This window comes from Haliotis cracherodii, unplaced genomic scaffold (genome assembly GCF_022045235.1).
Source record: "Haliotis cracherodii isolate W230 unplaced genomic scaffold, xgHalCrac1.p SCAF_26, whole genome shotgun sequence".
Taxonomy (NCBI): domain Eukaryota; kingdom Metazoa; phylum Mollusca; class Gastropoda; order Lepetellida; family Haliotidae; genus Haliotis; species Haliotis cracherodii.
Genome location: NW_027266282.1, coordinates 4,326,810 through 4,348,592, shown reverse-complemented (window position 1 = coordinate 4,348,592; position 21,783 = coordinate 4,326,810). Strand labels below are relative to the sequence as shown.

The 21,783-nt window shown below is 42.6% G+C and overlaps 2 protein-coding genes across 4 annotated transcripts in view; one reads left to right on the top strand and one right to left on the bottom strand.

Annotated features, from left to right (window-relative positions):
* Positions 1-332: 332 nt before the first annotated feature.
* On the top strand, positions 333-11,867 carry LOC139473100 (nucleoside hydrolase-like). 3 transcript variants are annotated; one of them, XM_071255621.1, is made up of 7 exons: positions 347-384; positions 5,560-5,662; positions 5,879-6,082; positions 7,102-7,279; positions 8,831-8,947; positions 10,102-10,238; positions 11,526-11,867. In XM_071255621.1, the coding sequence occupies exons 3-7, from the start codon at positions 5,885-5,887 to the stop codon at positions 11,865-11,867; spliced, it is 972 nt and encodes a 323-aa protein (XP_071111722.1). In that variant the 5' UTR covers positions 347-384; positions 5,560-5,662; positions 5,879-5,884. The 3 variants fall into 3 exon arrangements, with proteins under 3 accessions (XP_071111725.1, XP_071111722.1, XP_071111724.1); XM_071255623.1 differs by lacking the exon at positions 347-384 and adding an exon at positions 3,873-3,936; XM_071255624.1 differs by lacking the exon at positions 5,560-5,662 and having other exon boundaries at positions 333-384.
* A 2,244-nt stretch (positions 11,868-14,111) lies between these two features.
* LOC139473099 (sushi, von Willebrand factor type A, EGF and pentraxin domain-containing protein 1-like) overlaps positions 14,112-21,783 on the bottom strand; it is a 28,446-nt gene continuing 20,774 nt past the window's right edge. The window contains exons 18-22 of the mRNA XM_071255620.1: positions 20,562-20,846; positions 17,805-17,993; positions 15,574-15,729; positions 15,238-15,269; positions 14,112-14,207 (exon numbers count right to left, since the gene is read on the bottom strand). Coding sequence (XP_071111721.1) covers positions 14,175-14,207; positions 15,238-15,269; positions 15,574-15,729; positions 17,805-17,993; positions 20,562-20,846 — 695 coding nt within the window. The 3' untranslated portion in view covers positions 14,112-14,174. The remainder of the gene's footprint in view (positions 14,208-15,237; positions 15,270-15,573; positions 15,730-17,804; positions 17,994-20,561; positions 20,847-21,783) is intronic.

Genomic DNA, 21,783 nt, shown 5'->3' with positions numbered 1-21,783 from the left:
CCCGTAAGTCGCCTCTTAAGACAAGCATAGGCGCCTTTTACAGCAAGCATGGGTTGCTGAAGACCTATTCTATCCCGAATCTGCACGGGTCGGTCGGCATTATGGGGCCAAAAAGGACTGGTCGGCTCGGAATCAGTATACGTTGTCTGAGTAGGGTATTCATGTTAAACTGCGCCATTGTATCTCCGTGTCGCTAGCACTATAAAATTGACATTAGTCCGTACCAGTACAGATGCATACACGTTGCTATATCGGTTGAAAGCAACTTTAAACCCCATTTCCTCTCACCTCATTTTAGAGGAGATACGGTAAACCTTGCCATTCGACATGACATTGAAACCACCGGAGTAGGCCACATCTGGGTCAGGGATATGTTATTCAAAGGTAAGGCGTTCGCGCAAGGCTCCTCTGTTCAAAAACATGGATGTTAAAATATCGGAATATTAAGGAAGTGCATTTGTCCATTCACGCCTGTTCAGCTTCTTTTAACCAGCAGACATGCATTTCCTTCACGCTTTCCGAGTGCTGGGTCGTCACAGGCGAAAGGTAACCCCCGTATTTCATGTAAGCTCACGTTGTACATAATTGTGTATCGACGCTTCCATTAAGTCAAATTATTCAGATGTAGCATGTAGAGGTTTTGCTGTGAGTAACCACAGAGATATCCGTACAACTATCATGCTACAATCGCATAACTACAATCGCAACCGCTATTACTAGGGCTGGTGAGCAATTAACAGAACAGCGGGGTCACATGACGAGGTTAGCTTTGCTCAAAGGCAACCGAGATTGAGGCCTATACTATGGTGACCGAGAGGGGACATCGCTATATAGCTCTATCGCTTTCTCGCGGTTAAGCAATATGCCCTCTTGACCACTATAGGGTCTGCATGTGATATCTGCTGCAATTGGGAGGGAATGTTGAAATTTTCTGACTATTTACTTTAAACGTAATTTAACAGTACAGACGTAGGTGATTTTAAAACAATCCACAGAGTTTCGCGTAAAATGTAATTGATTTGATTTATAGCCCTATTCAGTTGTATGTGACCATCACGCCGAAAGCGCGTGGCAGATCATGACAATACGCTCTAAATAAATCAGGTTAAAATCTAAATATATACTTTTCAAAACAGTGAGTGAGTGGGTTTAACACCGCTTTTTAACAGTATTCCAGTTATATCGCGGCGTGTCAGCTTAATGTGGGAGGAAAGCCCGAAGTGATGCAGGTCTCAGACGTTTACCACTTCGGTGAAACCCTCGAGCACGCGTATGGTGCTGACAAACCTAGAAACATAATCGGGGCGAACCGGGATTTGAACCCACGATCATAGGTTTCTGGGACCACCCGTGCCCCCTTCTTTTCAAGAGAAGTTAAGAAGACTATGGTTAATTAGTCATGTCTGATTGTTTGCAAAAAATACAATCTTATAATTGTGGATGTTCTATAACTTGTTTTCGGTAGTATATAATGTTACTGTGTGTCACACTGTTGTCAGTAAATGTTCTTTTTCACATTTGATGTATGTTTAACTTGAGTTGTGTTTCTTGTCTTGTGCAAATCTACAAATATATGTACTTGCTTATAGAAATTTGATAAACACCGCTGTGAGTGAGTGGGAATGGTTTCACGTTGCTTTTAACAGTAATCCAGGATATATCACGGGGAACACCAGAAATGGGCTTCACACATTGTACCCATGTGGGGAATCGAACTGGGTCGTCGGCTTGACGAGCGAACGCTTTAACCACTAGGCTACCCCACTGCCCCCATCGCTGTGGCGTTACCACAGTTGATATGTGTACTTGTGTAAACTACACATAAGGAGAGACATAATAATTAGTGTGGCCACATAGTTAAGGTTGATAACAATATGAAATGCATTACTATGATTATCTATAACATATATCAAATCAGCTATCATTGTAATATTTTATATATATCTTTAGTCTAGTTTTGTCAAAATTATGTATATGTGTGTGTGTGTTTGTGTGTGTGTCCGACTCATTGTCTGTGTAAAAATGTAGTAGATAACTACATAACTCACATCAGAACGCACAATTGTTAACCAAACAGTTTAAATGGATAGAGAATTGTTACATAAATATGTATATTCCTGCCTGAGCCTATACTATAATCGGATATCTAGTTTCTACTGGCGGGAAAGTTAAACTTTATTTTACAAGCACCTAAGCATTAAATTTAATTCCCGAAGTCAGTTCATCGAAAGTAATTATAAGAAACGAGTTGTTTTTAAAAATATATATTTAAAACGCATTTCATTTCTATTGTCCAAGGAATGGGGTTAATGACGCTCTCGAAAGTCGTACATGTGACTTAAGGTAGAGACATTTATCTAATCCAATTGTATTTTGTAAGGGAAATATAACTCTGTACATGTTTGCATAATGTACATGCAACTAAATGAATAAAAGTGTGATCCCGAAATCGGACGAGCACATATTCGGCTTCAATTACAAATCTAATGACCGAAAAAAATAATTCTTTGGACAGTGCAAACAATACAAACAGTGGCTGATAAAACTCACAATTATTTGTCAATATATGATCTCTTTTTTTTTCTCAGTTTAAGATTGATGGGTGTGTGTGTGTGTGGTGTGTGTGTGTGTGTGTGTGTGTGTGTGCGTGTGCGCGCTATTATGAACAAAATGCAAAATGCTAATATGAACAGTGACTATCTGTATTCTGTGAATCTTGCATATTTACTACACTACAAGACAATATACAAGCTAAACGAGAAAAAACATATGTGTGTATTTTGTAACATATTTATCTACTACAGGATGTTTCAAAAAATCTAATCATAAGAGGCAAAATAGCGGTGAGAATTACAGGAATGGATCACTAAATATCAGCAAAAAACGTTTTAATGTCCGGCATTATGGGAAATATCGCTTTCTCGCTCTATCGCTTTCTCGCTTTATCGCTTTCATGCTCTATCGCTTTCTCACTTCATCGCTTTCTCGCCCTATCGCTTTCTCTAATGACTTACCATAGTCATATGAAAGAATCGGGTGTTCTTTAACTTCTTTTGAATAGTATGTACTGTAAATCTTGAATATTCACGTTAGAGTTAATTACAAATGCAAAAATGAGAGAAGACTTAATTAACTATACTTTGCATTTATGTCCCAGAAATGACTGTTGATAAGACGGCCTCACTGTAAACTTTGAATAGCGGAAATACCAACTTGAATACTTAACCAATCAACACTCTATTTCCACGTTACGGTCACTGAGAACAATATGTCACCCAAAAGCTCGAAATTACCTAATGGACATCCGGTAGTATTACCATTGGACTTCCACTTTGATGACATCTACTCCGCAAACAGAATAAACGTTGATATAAGCGTTGTTTTTAGGGAAACACTATTGATTTTTAGGAAGTACGTACTACTCAGCGCTATTGAGCGGTGTTATTTGCTATTTGTTTTGATAACTTGGCCTGGGGGCGGGGAATCCAATAGTTAAATAGGGCCATAAATCAATCAAATTCTTTTTTACACAGATATACGTGGATTGTTATAAAAGCACCTATGTATGTACTGTTAAATTGTGTTTAAGTAGATAGTGAGAAAATTTCAACATTCATATGTATAATTTGAAATGTGACTGGAAAAATCTCAGCTCTCTTTTATGATTAAAACCCACATCAGCCTCCGCCCACTGAGGTCAGGTTTAACAATTCATTAATGTTGTTTTACGTATATACTTTTTATCGCAAAGAAGCAAATAACCGGCACATGCGACCCATATAGTGGCCAAGAGGAAATATTGCTATACCGCGAGAAAGCGATAGAGCGAGAAAAACGATAAAGCGAGAAAGCGATAAAGCGATGTCCCCTCTCGGCCACCATACTATACTGGGGGCTATAGTAATTCTGTCTTTACAATAGGCAAATCTATGTAAGGTAAGGATGCTAGTCTCTTATAGGGGCAACATGTTCTTATTATTTATTTAATCTAGAAATTATTATTTGAACTAATAATTTTTGCCTTAGAGAACAGTACCAGTCTAATGACGAGGTCTTTGCGCGGTCGCCGACGCATGTTTGTTCGCTCCGAGTTTCCCAGCTTCTGTTCTGATTCAATGTTAATTCTATGGCATAATGTACAATATTTTACTGATTCACAGTTTAAAATGTTTGTTTTTTTGTGATAGAGATCTATTTGTTTGTAATAATGAAGAAAGTGAATGAACTGACTATTCTCGTGCATGACGGTGAATACGTTTGAGGTATGACTATGAATAGTGGTTGTGATTGTGTTGTGATGTTTGGTCTGTGGTACATATCTTTGTGATCTTCTATTTTACAGAAGTAAAGGTTGCTTTGAAATCGTGTATCTTATTACTGTATATCTGTAATATGAACGAATATATAACTATTAATTAATATTAGTTAGCTTGTTTGTTGGTTAGTTGGTTAACGCCGCATATTCTAGCAATATGACGGCTGTCTGTAAATACTCCAGTCTGGACCAGACAATCCAGTGATTTACACCATGAGCATCATTCTACGCAATTGGGATACGGTGACATGCATCAACCAAGTCAGCGAGCCTGACCGCCCGATCTAGTTAGTCGCCTTTTACGACAAGCATAGTCGCTTTTTACGGCAGGATCTAGTCAGGATCTTCACGGATCTAACTACAGTGTGAATTAATTTGACATGTACGTATTGTCAAAGTGTTAATGATTTTTTTTCTAACCTTTCGAGTAAAATAGACTTCAAGCTGGCCAGTGACCCAAGGTAGACGTTCACCATTTGTTTATTATTTGGCGAATCCAACCTTAGAACAATAACCTGGGTAAAATACTTGCTGGTGATCAAACTTATGAAAAACGTTTCTGACAAGCTCTCAGTGAATCCTACCCATGACCCACAGAGGGCCATCTTTCCGAGGCAAGGGAGTTAACTGACTACAAAAAGTCAAGTTTCCACCCTTGCCGAACTTGGCTGGAATTTCTGGGTTCGATCTTAGGGCAACCAGTGGCTATTATGAGTTATGTCCCTTCTATGTTCCTCCGATTGACCTATCAGATTTCACCTCTCATTCCCCACTAGCATTTGCTTCAAATAAAAAGGCGTCACCCAGTGAAGACGATCTGATCGATAATCAAGATCTATATTGTCATAAAACGGGTTTTTACTTCACGAAGTGAATCACGGGAACATCTTGATTCCAAACATGAAAAGATTTGGAAAATCCCTTTGATAAGTTGTTGGCACACATGCTTTGCAAATCCTCCAAACGACCGAAATAAGCACGGCAGTTTACGAACCGGGTGTCGATTTCGTTACGCGATTTTGATTGGACTATGCATAAACTCGTTAGTCCAGCCCAAACATAACTACATAATTTCAGCCTAGTTCGGCAAGGGTGGAAACTGGACTTTTATGGTCAGTTAACTCCCTTGCCTCGGGAAGATAACAGAGGGTGTGTCAGATCTTGAGGGGTATGAAATCGGAGTAAACGATCTGATTTAATGAGATTGTCAGTCATGTGACCAGGAGTGAACATCTCCATTTCAGGGCCTTTATCATACATCGTCCTTTGCGCATTCGTCACCACTCGCCCACTTCCGTAACCTGCAAGAGGACTCGTCCCCCTTGCCTTCGATACCCTGTGCTTGGTGTAAGACAACGTTAATTTCTTCACACACTCAACAGCCACTTGGCTACACGTTTAACGATTGATGTATACCTACAGAGTTTACTTTCAAAGGAAAACATGAAGACCTTTCGTTTTACGAGTTTAATATTGTAGACACAAGTTGTTGACGTTTACAGCATTGTTGAAACATGCGAGCAGGGATGTCCTCCTTATCATCAGATTATTTTTGTCGTTTAGTCTACCATGGCAGCTCATGACCTCACCACAAGAAAGTTCATCATCGACACAGACGCCGGCATCGATGACGCTCAAGCTATACTGATGTGTCTAGCGGCGTCTGACGTCGACGTCATTGCTCTGACCACGGTCAAGGGCAACGCTACTGCAGCACAGGTGACCTCAAACCTTCTCCGACTTCTAAAGGCGGCGGACAGATTGGAGGCAAGTAGTCTAAGGTCTTACAAATCTTTATAGGATTTACAGAGGCTGTGAGGACATGTAACACATTTCTTATCGTCCACCAAATCCCGATCTACAGAGGCTGCGAGGACATGTAATACATTTCTTATCGTCCACAAGATCCCGATCTACAGAGGCTGCGAGGACATGTAATACATTTCTTATGGTCCACCAGATCCCGATCTACAGAGGCTGCGAGGACATGTAATACATTTCTTATCGTCCACCAGATCCCGATCTACAGAGGCTGCGAGGACATGTAATACATTTCTTATGGTCCACCAGATCCCGATCTACAGAGGCTGCGAGGGCATGTAATACATTTCTTATCGTCCACCAGATCCCGATCTACAGAGGCTGCGAGGACATGTAATACATTTCTTATCGTCCACTAGATCCCGATCTACAGAGGCTGTTAGGACTTGTAATACATTTCTTATCGTCCACCAGATCCCGATCTACAGAGGCTGCGAGGACATGTAATACATGTCTTATCGTCCACCAGATCCCGATCTACAGAGGCTGCGAGGGCATGTAATACATTTCTTATCGTCCACCAGATCCCGATCTACAGAGGCTGCGAGGACATGTAATACATTTCTTATCGTCCACTAGATCCCGATCTACAGAGGCTGTTAGGACTTGTAATACATTTCTTATCGTCCACCAGATCCCGATCTACAGAGGCTGCGAGGACATGTAATACATTTCTTATCGTCCACCAGATCCCGATCTACAGAGGCTGCGAGGGCATGTAATACATTTCCTATCGTCCACCAGATCCCGATCTACAGAGGCTGCGAGGACATGTAATACATTTCTTATCTGCCACCAGATCCCGATCTTACAGAGGCTGTGAGGACATGTAATACATTTCTTATCGTCCACCAGATCCCGATCTACAGAGGCTGTGAGGACATATAATACATTTCCTATCTGCCACCAGATCCCGATCTACAGAGGCTGCGAGGACATGTAATACATTTTCTATCTGCCACCAGATCCCGATCTACAGAGGCTGTGAAGACATGTTGCTTGGCTGGGAGAAACCCGATGAATACAACTATCACGGCAAGGACGGGTTTGGAGACGTTCCTGACCCCGACCCACCCAGTCGAGACCGGATCCAGGCCAAACACGCGGTACAAGCACTGATTGATATCACCAAACAATACCCAGGTACATTTATTACTTTTACAATACATTCTCATATACAAGTGCACATTATCAAGCTATAGGTTACATACAGGTGGCACTGGATGTGTGTGTTTGAATGAAGAGGTAGATACCATTCTCAGCAACAGCATAACAAAAGGTTCGGGACCTCACGTCATCCTTCCTAACACAGTAATAATAATCAAAACTAGCAATAAAAGATTTATGAATGTTAAGGCTGGCTTGTTCCTTTGAAAATACGGCACAAAGAGCTTGCAACTGCGTGCAGAAATGGCTTTTTAGGGTTGTGGTATAGCATTATATAGGCTTCATACCACATCACGCTGTGATATAACTGGACATCCTCGGTAAATCTCCATCAACCCTTGGATCCATTCCGTGGTTCTCGCAATCTCAAATACCGTATTCGACGTAATAAGAGCCCCATCCTTATAAGCGCCCTCGGTGATATTTGCTAATATAATAGCTACTGAACAATCCCAATTAGCACCTCTTCCGATAGATCAATGTACACAAGACTTTTATTCGTGTATAATACGCACTCGTGTGTGATATGCATCCTTAATTATGGGCAATTAAATTCTGGAAAAATATATCTGTGCATGATACGCACAGATTTTTCTTTTGTATCATTTCAGGTACATAAACCTAGAAAATTACGATCTTTCGACTCTGTTTTTTTTGTTCACAAAAGGTATATTCTAATAAGAGCCGCCTATTTCTAATTTTGAGAGCGCCCTGGGCGCTTATTACGTCGAATACGGTAACTCTTACTTGATTTCCATTTGCCAATTTGATTGGCCTCGCTACCAGGTTTAACGTATCAATGAGAATACGAGTTACAAACCGGCCTCAGTGTCATGTTGACCAGTCCCATTGATTATGATTGAGTTTGCGAGACATTCAACATTGAAAAAGTCAATGACACGCAAAACAAAGCCCTCAGCCATCTTTTTTATGGAAAGGATCTCTTCATGTTCATTAAAACTGGCGGTGGTTTTGGTTTCTAGGTAATACGAGTTACCTCCCTTATCCTTTCCCCCTATGTCGACGTTTGATTGGTCGGAAAAATGTTAGTGAAAGATAATTTGCGATAGCCAGAACCACAGGAAAGGATACGGGGGTTGGTGTAGGCTCACCGAAATGCGAGCCCAGGAGATATAGCGGATGATGACTGGAATGCGTTCAAGGAGGCGTCAGACCTAGCTCATTCACTCCACTATCGGGGGCACGGGTGGCCCAGTCGTCTAAGGCGCCACAATTCGCTGTGCAGAGTTGCGTCCCTTGGGCACGGCATAAACCTATGATTGTGGGTTCGAATCCCGGTTCGCCCCGATTATGTTTCTAGGTTTGTCAGCACCATACTCGTGCTCGTGGGTTTCACCGAAGTGGTAAACGTGTGAGACCTGCATCACTTCGGGCTTTCCTCCCACATTAAGATGACACGCCGTGATATAACTGTAATACTGTTAAAAGCGGCGTTAAACCCAACTCACTCACTTAATCACTCCACTATGCCACATCAACATATTGGAATGGATTTTCCATTTACAGGGGAAATAACTCTGATTGCGATAGGACCACTGACCAATGTGTCCATGGCTGTACGAATGGATCGAGATCTCGGGTCTAGGCTAAAAGCCTGTTACATCATGGGCGGAAACTACAGAGGTAGGCTAATTTGGATACTGTTGTGTATGGTCAAAATATCTCCCTTTATGATACTAGTATGTATTCGAAATTTGTTCATTCGGCTCACGTTCACCGTGCAATCTCTGGTATATGGTCAAGCTTTGTTCTCAGAGTCCATCCTCAGAGGTCCAACATGCAGACGTGCGCAGACTCGACCAGAATTCATCCGCGTACTATGTGGCATAGAAGGTGCGACACCATTCAAAACTCACTGTTAAAGATCTCGGGGCCATTCTCGATACTAAACTTACCTTACAAAACCGGAACCTCGGAATAATTAGAAAGTTTCTCGCTAAATATTCTGCAATAAAACTAGTTTTATCCTGGCTTATGTGACGGGTGCACGAGTAGCCCTCTCCCCTATGCGTCGCATTTCGCTTCACAGAGTTGCCTCCCTTGGGCACACCAGAATCCTATGATCGTGGGTGTTTCATACACACCAACCAGATTACTTCGAACTCATGACTGTCCCCTGTTGTGAAATCAACTCACTTTGGAGAAATGTTCTTATTTGCAGCAGTATTTGCATGTAACAGCTACAATTTGAACTCAAGACCTGTCCGTCTTCTCGACTTCTCCGGCGACAAGTAGTATTTTACGGTGCTTTCATGTAATCGTGAATTTTAGATACGCCCTGATTATGATTCTAGGTTTGACACCATGTCCATGCTTGTGGGTTTCACCAGGGTGGTAAACATCCAAGACGACCTGCATCACTTCAATGAATACCCCACTCAGACACAGTATAATGACTCCGAGCCGACCAGTCCTTGTTTTAGCCCCTTAATGCCAAGCGCAAAGCAGGGTAACAACAAGTACCATCCATCCGTCTTTTGGTATGACGGGGCCTGGGTTCGACCTTCCGCTCTCCTGGCGGACGCCCTACCTCTCGACCACGGAGGCGGTCATACTCTGTTGGGAGCTTATGGAATACAATGAGCACACAGAACTATGACTTGCTGATCTGTGCCACGCGTCGGCGAATGAGTAGATGAACATGTCGCGGTCATGTGACCGACCTCTCGTCCAATGGAAAAGTGTGTAAACTTCACATTTAAAAAATAATCAACCTACCTTTAAAGGTATATATTTTTTAGAACTTGAATCGTGAATGATAATTACAATTATCAAAGGTGAAGGTAACGTCACACCGAGCGGGGAGTTCAACTTTTACAGTGACCCGGAAGCCGCCCACATCGTGCTGAACTCCCTGGGATGCCCCATCACGCTGACCTGTTGGGAACTCTGTGAGCAGTACGCTCTGACCTGGGTATGTGTATTTTACTATTATCATGAATATTTTAATCATACTCGTGTTGAAGAAAAGTATTCTCAAGTATTGGAAGTATATTTGAAGTATTCGAAAATTGTATTTTTCAGATTAACCCTGACACAAAATGTTGATTTACATCTTTGTCGTGGAAAGGATGTTTTACAGCAGAATATTATATTTCTATTATAATTTAACAAACTAAAAATCTGAAAGTATTTATAGACGTAATAGGTCTTCCATATTGTGGATGCCTGACCATAATTAGTCTACCCAGACATTGGGCCGCATGAACACACAATCAGACAGGTCATACATTTTAACCACCCGATCCTCATTTTACCGATTCTTCGAGAAGCACTGGTTGCTGGGTTCTAACCCTGTACTCACAAGAAAATAATTCCAGAATTCTAGTTTTTAAAGCACAACCCGAGTTCGATTCCCCGGGGTATGTGTTCTCGCCATGATATTGCAGGAATGTCGCTGAAAGCGGGGTAAAACCCATCTTCGCGAAGCTAGGGAGTTAACTACGTTGGAATGGATTGGCTCGATCGTAGCGCCACCAGTGGCTTCTACGAGTTATGTCCCTTCTCTGTCCCTCCTGTTGACCAACCAGGTTCCACCTCTCATATCACGTGCATTTGCTTCAGTTAAGACGATCTGATCGATAATCAAATTCTACATTGTAATATAACGGGTCTTACCTCGCGAAGCGCATCAAATCATTTGAGCAATATGATTAAAAACATGAAAAGATTTGGAAAATACTTGTCGACGCCCAGTTGACGGTACACACGGTCTTTTAACCGGATGTCTAGTGTGTAAAGGGGGGCACGGGTGGCCCAGTAGTCTAAGGCGCCACAATTCGCTGTGCAGAGTTACGTCCCTTGGGCACGCCAGAAACCTATGATTGTGGGTTTGAATCCCGGTTCGCCCCGATTATGTTTCTAGGTTTGTCAGCACCATACCCGTGCTCGTGGGTTTCACCGAAGTGGTAAACGTCCGAGACCTGCATCACTTCGGGCTTTCCTCCCACATTAAGCTGACACGCCGCGATATAACTGGAATACTGTTAAAAGCGGTGTAAAACCCAACTCACTCACTCACTCTAGTGTGTAACGCGATTTTGATTGGACTAAGCATAGACTCGTTAGTCCAGCCAAAATATAACTCCATAATTCCACCCTAGTTCGACAAGGATGAAAACTGGACTTTTATAGTCAGTTAACTCCCCTGCCTCGTGAAGATGGGTAAAACCACACTAACAGCGTCAATTTTTTTCCATAGGAAAAGTATGCAGAACTGAGAAAACACAATTCCAAGAAATGCCAGTTTATGAAGGAAGTCGAACGCCTCATGGTGTCCTCGTGCAAGGAGTTAAACTGGACAACGTACATTCCTTGTGACGAGGTGGCGGCTGCGTGCGCTATAGATAACAAGGTTATCACGAAGAGTGACCACGTGTACGCAAGCGTGGAACTGCATGGTCACTTGACCAGAGGTCAGATGGTCGTGGACTGGGGGAAGCGGCTTGGAAAGAAACCAAATGTTCAAATTGTTAAAGAACTTGACGTGGAGCGGTACATGGAGTTACTGCTGCATGCGATTGATGTGACAAGCGATAAATGAATTTGAATACTGTAAACATTGCTACCACAAGAGTTGTTCATATTCGTATTTCTGTCACATGAGTTCAAACACAAACGTGCGCGACAATTTGATAGAATATGTTTGTTTGTTGTTAAACGCCGCACTCAGCAATATCAGGTGCCATATGACGGCGGTCTGTAAATAATCGAGTCTGGACCAGACAATCCAGTTAATGATATCATGAGCATCGATCCACGTCATTGGGATACGATGACATGCATCAACCTAGTCAACGAGCCAGACCACCCGATCCCGTAAGTCGCCTCTTACGGCAAGCACGGGTTGCTGAAGACCAATTCTACCCCGGATCGTCACGGGTCCAATTTGATAGAAAGCAGCGAATCATGGTAAGGCATTGTCACTGCTTCGTGAGTTTTATACACCACGTGCATCCTTCATCCGTGAATAGATACAGCCGCTTCGTGATGTAGTCGCAATTTGCATACAAGTAGGCCCCGTGAAGATCCGGGTTCGAATAGGCATGAAGCAATATTCCAGTTATATGACAGCAATCTGTAAATAATCGTGTCCGGACCAGACAATCCAGTGACTGACCTCAAAAGCATCGATCAACGCAATTGGGATAAGATGGTATCAACCTAGTCAGCGAGCCAGACCACCAGATCCCGTTTGTCGCCTCTTACGACAATCATGGATTTCTGAAGATCATTTCTAATCCGGACCTTCACGGGTCGAATTCACGCTCCGAGTAGAGCTCGTTTGACACTCCCGAGTTACACACGGCCTCATTTCATAACCAATATTTAATGGAGATGCGTTACTGCTGCATCTCCAATCGAACCTCTGCATCACGGGTGACTGATTAACCCGATGGAGTAAGATTACAGTGACACCAGGTGTTCGTACATTTGTGGTGGCCGTAGTTCGTTAAAGCTTCGCTCGACATGTAGTGTCATTTCTGGTGTCCCACGTCCTCATCTTGCTGGGATATTGTTGAAGGGGTTGTCAATCTTTACTCACTAACTCACTCACAGTTGGTACTTGTAACATTCTACGTCTATATAAAATCTTGACTCAGTTGCGCAAAGCGACTGTGTCGCAATTGCTTTAGATTTTACAGGCTGCGGTTATTTTGTAAATCAGGGCACTGGAAATACGTTCTGCAAGAAGACAAGGTTTTTGTTCGATTATTAATCACGGAAAAGACATATAATTACGTTGGAGGTATGCGTATACCATTGTTTGTTTTGCATTTAGAATACAGAGTAGTCCCATGTATGTGTCATGTACCGTGTTCTGGTTTTACATCTCAAGAGGATCTTTGGTTGTGGTGTGGCTCAGTATACGACTTACAATGACCTCTGTTCTCATTATCAAAATATGAGTAGGGTATTTTAATATGAAGAGATTAGAAAGTGGGGTATTCAAAATTCGATCCCAACACATCGCGTGAACCCATTCTTGGGGTCCCTTGCATATTGCTAGACACCAGCTCACTCACTCACCAATCATATTCAAAACCAGATCTTAGTGAGCAAAGATCTGTTGGCATCCCCTCAAGGTCACGTCAGAGCCCCTTTCGCGAACTTTGACCCACCAATGAAATTACTGACAACATGTCGATATTAGCCAATCAGAAAGCAGTTTTCTCGCGCTTTAAGGCACTAGTTTCAAACTGGCGACTTCCATTCCTGTCTATGCTTTGAAACATATTTTGACAAAGTTAAAAATTTAAAACAGGGCAAAAGAAAATTCTGAAATGTCTAATAGATAGCCGAGATTTTATGGCAGTACTTTCAACAGGTAATGGAAAGTCCCTTCCGTTTGATATGTTGACTCCGTTGAAGCGAGAGATCATTTGGACGGAATCAGACCTACAGCCTGTAACTGTCGTTCGGAACACCTCATGTTAACCTTTTCGAGATTGCATGATCAGAAAACACATTGCGACTATCACTTTCCTGATCTGGTAAGCGACGCTCTAATTGGTCGGATGAAAGGTCGGTAATGACCTGTAATGAGATGTCCTCAGATCATTGTTTGGTGGTAGCGAGAACTAAGATCTGATTTTAATGAGACAGACTCACTCACTCCTTTGATGTATTAAAGACTGCAACGACAGATATTTTATTCTTAGGGTTGCACAGGCCACCTTCGCCCCTTTCGGAAACACATTAAATGGCCTGGCCAGGCCCGTGTGCGAAATACGCATCAGTCGGAAAGCGCACGTTAAATCTCCAAAGTAAGTAAGTAAGTAAGTAAGTAAGTAAGTAAGATATTTTATTAACCACTCCATCAGAGTATTTCAGACACTTCTTTGGCGCCTTATCTCCCGATCTGAATCCCTTTAGTCACAATCTGAAACAAGCATACAAATGAGTAAGTATGGTTTTACGCCGCATTTAGCAATATTCCAGCAATATCACGGCGGGAGACACCAGAAATGGGCTTCACACATTGTACCCATGTCGGGAATCGAACCCGGGTCTTCGGCGTGACGAGCGAACGCTTTAACCACTAGGCTACCCGACTGCCCCAGCATATAAGTCATAGCAATAGTTGTGTTATATAAGAGTTGAACTAATATCGTGAGTTATGAGGTTCAGAGGAACGAGGCATTTCTTGGCTACTAAATGCATCAATGTTGAAGATTAACCTTCCTTTCGAATTCATTGACCTTTTAACAAAGGAATTGAAAGCGAGAAAGTTTAACATTACCAGTGAGGATAGGACGTTCGTGCGTCATAACTCTCCAATATTTGCACATGCGCATTTCAGCGATTACCAGAACAAAGGCATAGCTTAATATATATTATTATTAATGACGTAGACAATTGATAACATCACGTCATCTGAACAAAAGGATGACTCAAGTGGAGGGTTGACATTTCATGTACCTTTTCTTTAAATGACAATGAGGTATTAAAGAATAATGGATTATTATCTGCCCCTGGTGAATGACTGCTGTAAGTCATTTACTCGAGACGGGGGCACGGGTGGCGCAGTCGTCTAAGGCGCCGCAATTCGCTGTGTGCACAGTTCCGTCCCTTGGGCCCGCCAGAAAACTATGATCGTGGGTTCGGATCCCGGCTCGTCTTGATTTTATTTCTAGGTCTGTCAGCATCAAACCTGTTCTCGTGGGTTTCACCAAAGTGGTAAACGTCTGAGACCTGCATCACGTCGGACTTTCCATCCACATTAAGCTGACACGCCGTGATATTACTGGAATACTCTTCGAAGCGGCGCTAAACCCTACTCACTCACTCGAGACAGATAATCCTACATTCCTCGTCGGTTATTCTGTAATAACGCTGTCACAGATGTTACAAGATGGATGTCGCAGCACCAGCTGAAGTGAATGGAGTTATCAGATTTAAACCGGAAGTACCTGTAGTGGCGGAAGTGTGACGACATTGGGAGCTGTGAAAAGAAGATATATGTTTTATACAATAAAACAAAAAATGTAGATTCGGGGTAGAATAGGTGTCTTCAGCAACCCATGCTTACCGTAAAAGGCAAACTATGCTATGCTTGTCGGGGTCGGGCGGTCAGGCTCGCTGACTTGGTTGATGCATGTCATCGATCCCAGTTGCGTGGATCGATGCTGATGATATCAATCGCTGGATTGTCTGGTACAGTACAGGGGATAGAGAAACAGCTGTAATATCCCAAGTTAGATGTTAAATGGAAAAAAATGACAAAATATCACAAATAAATGGCTCACTGATGCAATCCTGTGACCTTGTGGATCCTGTCTGCAGAGTTATCTGCCCCTTAGGACATGTCATGCAGTGGCTCTGGCCTTCGCGTGGTTGGTATGTACCGGTGTCACATGGCTGGCAGACGTCCTGTACTTGGCGGGTACCAGTTCCGCACCTCACTGCAACACCAGGGGGCAGACACAGAAACTAGGAGGTAGGTGGTAAGTATAGACAGTGTAGGGCCGATTAAAAATATATCCATTGCTGTACAGTAAACTACGGTTATAACGAACACGCTTATAACGAAATTACGCATACAGTAAACTACGGTTATAACGAACTCTAAGGGACTACTAATTTTAGTTCGTTATAACTGTAATTCGTTATAAGCATATATATACAGCATAACTACAGCATAAAGTCTGGACTTAAAAGTTAGTTCGTTATAAGCGTGTTCGTTATAACCGTAGTTTACTGGATAACGAACTTATTTTTCTGGTCCTGACAATTTGCTGTAGCTATGCTGTATATATGCTTATAACGAACAACGGTTATAACGAACTAAAATAGTAGTCCTTTTGAGTTCGTAATAACCGTAGTTTACTGTATATAGATCTATACTTACAATCAACCTCCTAGGAGCGCATCTTGGCTAATTTTAAGTGTAAGCAAAAGCATATTCATGATTGCCCCTATATACGTGTTTCACAAAAAAACACATTTTCGACACATTGAAATACTGGGCACGCCAGAAACCTATGATTTTGGGTTCGAATCCATACCGTGATCGTGGTTTCACTGAAGTGGTAAACGTCCGAGACCTGCATCACTTCGGGCTTTCCTCCCACATTAAGCTGACACGCCGTGATATAACTGGAATACTGTTAAAAGCGGTGTTAAACCCAACTCACTCACTCACATTGAAATACACAATAAATATAAAGTCACCATGTCGTCGACAGAACCGCAGAAGCTTTAAATTAACGTTGAAATATTTGTGACAAATCAGTTCTGATTCAAAGATTTGGGCAAGTTGGCGGTTCCGTCCACCAGAAATGTCGTCACTCACTTTGTCCTTGTGGGTGCGGAGGAGTGCCAAACAGCTTGTAACGTATTTTATGTTTTGGGTTGTCGTAGGAAGACTTATTACTTAACCAACAACACGTCAATTGTTCCGGTGTATCTTTACTTCTCTGAGCTCATAACATAAGACAAGAGTTACTTCCCTTGTACCGTATATAACCGTTATGTGCGCCTATCATAATTACGACACAGAGTTCATCCTCTCGTTGGTCATTGTTGACGAGAGGTATGTCTTGATCTGCCTCATTGCGCTGAACGAACGTCCTGCAGTGGCAGAACTCACTGGCATTGTGACCAAGGTTTTCACAGCTATGATACACCATCTACCATTAAAACCCTAGTGCGTAAAGAATTCCGATTTTCAAGTTAGACAATAAGTATGTACGACCGTGTAGAGTTCGAATGAATAATTTACTGAATAAACGGTCATTTGAGGTTTACTGATTTAAAAAACAAAACAATAAAGGCTGTTTTAGGTGGGTTTTTTCTTATATAAGCAATTGTTTTTCAGCTACAATGGTAGTTTCGTCACTTCTGTCAAGTTGTTATGCTCAGATTGATTGTTTTACGTAGGTTACGAATCCATAAAAGTAAACGTTTTCAATGCACCGTGAGGCCTCTTTTGGCCGTGCGCCCGCGGCTTGAAGTTTTGTTTGTTTGTTGTTTAAATCCGCACTCAGCAATATTCGAGTTATATGACGGCGGTCTGTAAATAATCGAGTCTAGACCAGACAATCCAGTGATTGATGACATGTCCATCGATCCACGCAATTTGGATCGATGACACGCATCAACCAAGTCAGCGAGTCTGACCACCCAATCTCGTTAGTCGCCTCTTGCGACAAGCATAGTCGCCTTTTAAATCAAGCATGGGTTGCTGAAGGCCTATTCTACCCCGGATATTTTCACGGGTATGGAAAGACGCTTCCCGATGCCATATTTACCACGTCTACGTTCCCCTGCGAACCTTGACACACATGAATGACATATGGTGTATTTAAAATTTCGGAATTCGGATATAAAACGAAAACGGTGTTAAAAAGTTTTTTTAAAAAGTGTTTAAAATTACCAAACAATTAGGAACGGGCCAATTATATTACTAATAACAAGAAAAAATTAAATTAAATTTAATAGTGAAACGTCCTTATTCAAAATTTGTAACAATCCCTACCACAAACTGATCCTAGGTAAACAGCGCCAATGTCACATTGGACAGCGGAGACAATACCCTTGGAGATGGCGGTGTAGTGGTGGTTGTTGACGGTGACGGACAGCAGGGACGTTGTGTAGTTCACCAACTGCGACCCCGTCAACTCCATGGACATCACAGTCTGCAGGTACGAGGCCAACTCCGGGGACACTGCACGATGACAACACACTGACAACTGATAGATACGTGGGTATGGTGGTCCAGTGTTCTAAGGCGTGCCAGGATCAGCTGATCATGGGTTCACAGATTCGCTCTGATTATGATCATTGGTTTGGTACCCGGTTTCTGAGACTTTTCTCATTAAAATCAGATCTTAGTTGTAGCTACCGCTAAAGATCTGAGGACATCGACCTTTCGCGAACTTTGACCGGTCAATGAAATGACTAACAGGAAGTCGGCATTAGCCAATCAGAAAGCAGCTTTCTCGAGCATTACGGCACCGATTTCAAACTAGCGACTTCATAACCAGACACTTAAAAAATATTCTCAATTCAAAATTTGAAAACTGGACAAAAGAAAATTAAAAAATATTCTTATAGATGACCGAGATTGTATAGCGGTACTTCTCAACGGCTTTGGAAAATCTCTTTCGTTTGAAATGTTTACCCCATTGAAGTGAGACAGACGATGGTTTGGCCAGATTCAGTCGTACGGACCGTAACTATCTTTCGGAAAACCCGATGTTAACCCTTTCGAGGTTGCATGATTAGAAAATATTGCGACTGTCACTTTCCCAATCTGGTAAGCGACAATCTGATTGGTCGGATGAAAGGTCGCTCTGACGTGAACCGTAATGTGATGTCCTCAGATCTTTGTTAAGCGGTAGCGAGAACTAAGATCTCATTTTAATGAGATTGACTTATAGGCCGACATAAATGCATGACTTAACTGTTCAAAGTCCCCTTAAACGCAACTCACTCAAATGTTAATCAGCTGATGGACAGATGGAACAAACGTGTTTCTTTAATTATATTAATTTACATTACTGCTAAATCGGTTATAAAGTCCGAAGCAAGTTTAAGTGAGTTAATACCTCTTAGGAGTATAGCGCAGCCCGGTTATCTTAAGCGGCGAATGACTATCTGCAGGATCCGCGAATCGTTGGTTCGAATTCTTGTTTTCGTCGCAATATGGATGAAACAATACTGATGCAACGTTAAATTTCAACTCGATTCCCGACACGGATACAATGTGTGAAGGACATTTCTGGTGTCCCCCGCCGTGATATTACTGGAATATTGCTAAAAGCGGCGTACAACCATACTCACTCACTCTTGACTCTCCCACATGTTTACACATGAAATACCTTCATAACTACGCCAACCCACACTTACTCGCTAATGCCTCTGCACAAAAGGATTCGGGGATATTACAATTGATTGAAGTCATTTCAAACTTTACTGTGGATATCTGCAAAGTAGAATTCTTTGGTGTACATCAGTCTAACAGTCGATTACCCTTCCCAGAGATAATGTTCCAGTTTCATACATGACACAAATTACAGTGTCGAGATCTAGACTGAATATGAGCAACAAACTCTGGAGCATGCCCGCCTTAAAGCTCCAGGAAACAAACCCTGAAACAAGACCTCCCCCCCCCTTTAAGCTCCAGTTAACAAACCCTGAAACATGACACCCCCTTTAAGCTCCAGTAAACAAACCCTGAAACAAGACCTCCTCCCTTTAAGCTCCAGTAAACAAACCCTGAAACATGACCTCCCCCCTTTAAGCTCCAGTAAACAAACCCTGAAACATGACCTCCCCCTTTTAGGCCCCAGTAACCAAAGCTGAAACATGACCTCCTCCCTTTAAGCTCCAGTAAACAAACCCTGAAACAAGACCTCCACCCTTTAAGCTCCAGTAAACAAACCCTGAAACATGACCTCCCCTTTTAGGCCCCAGTAACCAAACCTGAAACATGACCTCCTCCCTTTTAGCTCCAGTAAACAAACCCTGAAACATGACCTCCCCCCCTTTAAGCTCCAGTAACATGACCTCCTCCCTTTAAGCTCCAGCAAACAAACACTGAAATAAGACCTCCCCCTTTAAGCTCCAGTAAACAAACCCTGAAACAAGACCTTCTCCCTTAAAGCTCCAGTAAACAAACCCTGAAACAAGACCTCCCCCCTTTAAGCTCCAGTAAACAAACCCTGAAACATGACCTCCCCTTTAAGGCCCCAGTAACCAAACCTGAAACATGACCTCCTCCCTTTTAGCTCCAGTAACATGACCTCCTCCCTTTAAGCTCCAGCAAACAAACCCTGAAGCATGACCTCCTCCCTTTAAGCTCCAGTATACAAACCTGAAACATGACCTCCCCCTTTAAGCTTCAGTAACATGACCTCCTCCCTTTAAGCTCCAGTAAACAAACCCTGAAATAAAACCTCTCCCTTTAAGCTCCAGAAAACAAACCCTGAAACATGACCTCCCCCCTTTAAGCTCCGGTAAACAAACCCCGAAACTAGACCCCCCCCCCCCCCCCCCCCCCCCCTTTAAGCTCCAGTAAACAAACCTGAAACATGACCTCCTCCCTTTAAGCTCGTGTAAACAAACCCTGAAACATGACCTCCCCCTTTAAGCTCCAGTATACAAACCTGAAACATGCCCCCCACCCCACAGACCGCTTTTATAATGGTGGGATATTGCTGAGTGCGGCGTTAAACAAACACACATCATGTTCAGATAATGTTGTTTTCGTGAAAGCTTCTAAGTTTCAAACCTTTTTTGTCTGTAAAGTACTCGTGCATGTTGAGACTCCCCGAATCTGTGATGCCAGAAACCGTCAGTGTGAGATCCACGACGACATCCCGGTCAGGCACAGAGCACTTAACCTTAGTCTTGGAGGAACAGAAGCCACCATCTTTACATGCCAACTTGCTGGAGTGTTGATCGATTTCATTGGTCAGTTCTTGCTTGTACTTTGCGTCCGAGTTAATCAAGGAACATTTTAGCCCGGTGTAGGATATAGTGGTTTTGATACTCATGCCTCGGGGTGCCTCCATCGCTGGAAACACAAACAATACGGACACGCTCAAAAAACGTTTTTTTAAAAAAAGCCAACTGACTATGACCTTAATGTTCTTGCATAAAAAGCTTTAATTTTAGGCTAATATCTGAACACTTTGATGCTTGAATTTTGGTAATAAATGCCTATGTGATTCTATGAATCACTTTTCAGTCGGCTCGAAAATAACATTGTATACTGTGGTTTCATTCTGTACTAGAACAAAGCCTTACAGAGCCTCCTTCAACTAAGCGATCTGACCGTTATGAATGTCAAAGGCAGGGCTTACAGAGCCTCCTTCAACTAAGCTGTCTGACCGTTATGAATGTCATAGGCAGGGCTTACAGAGCCTCCTTCAACAAGGCGATCTGACCGTTATGATTGTCATAGGCAGGGCTTACAGAGCCTCCTTCAACTAAGCGATCTGACCGTTATGAATGTCATAGGCAGGGCTTACAGAGCCTCCTTCAACAAGGCGATCTGACCGTTATGATTGTCATAGGCAGGGCTTACAGAGCCTCCTTCAACTAAGCGATCTGACCGTTATGATTGTCATAGGCAGGGCTTACAGAGCCTCCTTCAACTAAGCTATCTGACCGTTATGATTGTCATAGGCAGGACTTACAGAGCCTCCTTCAACTAAGCGGTCTGACTGTTACGATTGTCATAGGCAGGGCTTACAGAGCCCCCTTCAACAAGGCGATCTGACCGTTATGATTGTCAAAGGCAGGGCTTACAGAGCCTCCTTCAACAAGGCGATCTGACCATTATGATTGTCCAAGGCAGGGCTTACAGAGCCTCCTTCATCAAGGCGACCTGACCGTTACAATTGTCGTAGGCAAGGTTTGACTTAAGGAACTTGATTTAACTTGCACAATGTGCATGTTGACTTAAAAAGCTTGCTGCACCAGACAAAACCAGGTAGCATCCTGGTCTC

Excerpts from the sequence above, each read along its gene's own strand:
- LOC139473100 (XM_071255624.1), top strand. The coding sequence starts at position 5,885 with ATGGCAGCTCATGACCTCACCACAAGAAAGTTCATCATCGACACAGAC. Across the intron at positions 7,280-8,830 it reads TATCACCAAACAATACCCAG|GGGAAATAACTCTGATTGCG; the intron begins GTACATTTATTA and ends TTCCATTTACAG. Across the intron at positions 8,948-10,101 it reads CATGGGCGGAAACTACAGAG|GTGAAGGTAACGTCACACCG; the intron begins GTAGGCTAATTT and ends CAATTATCAAAG.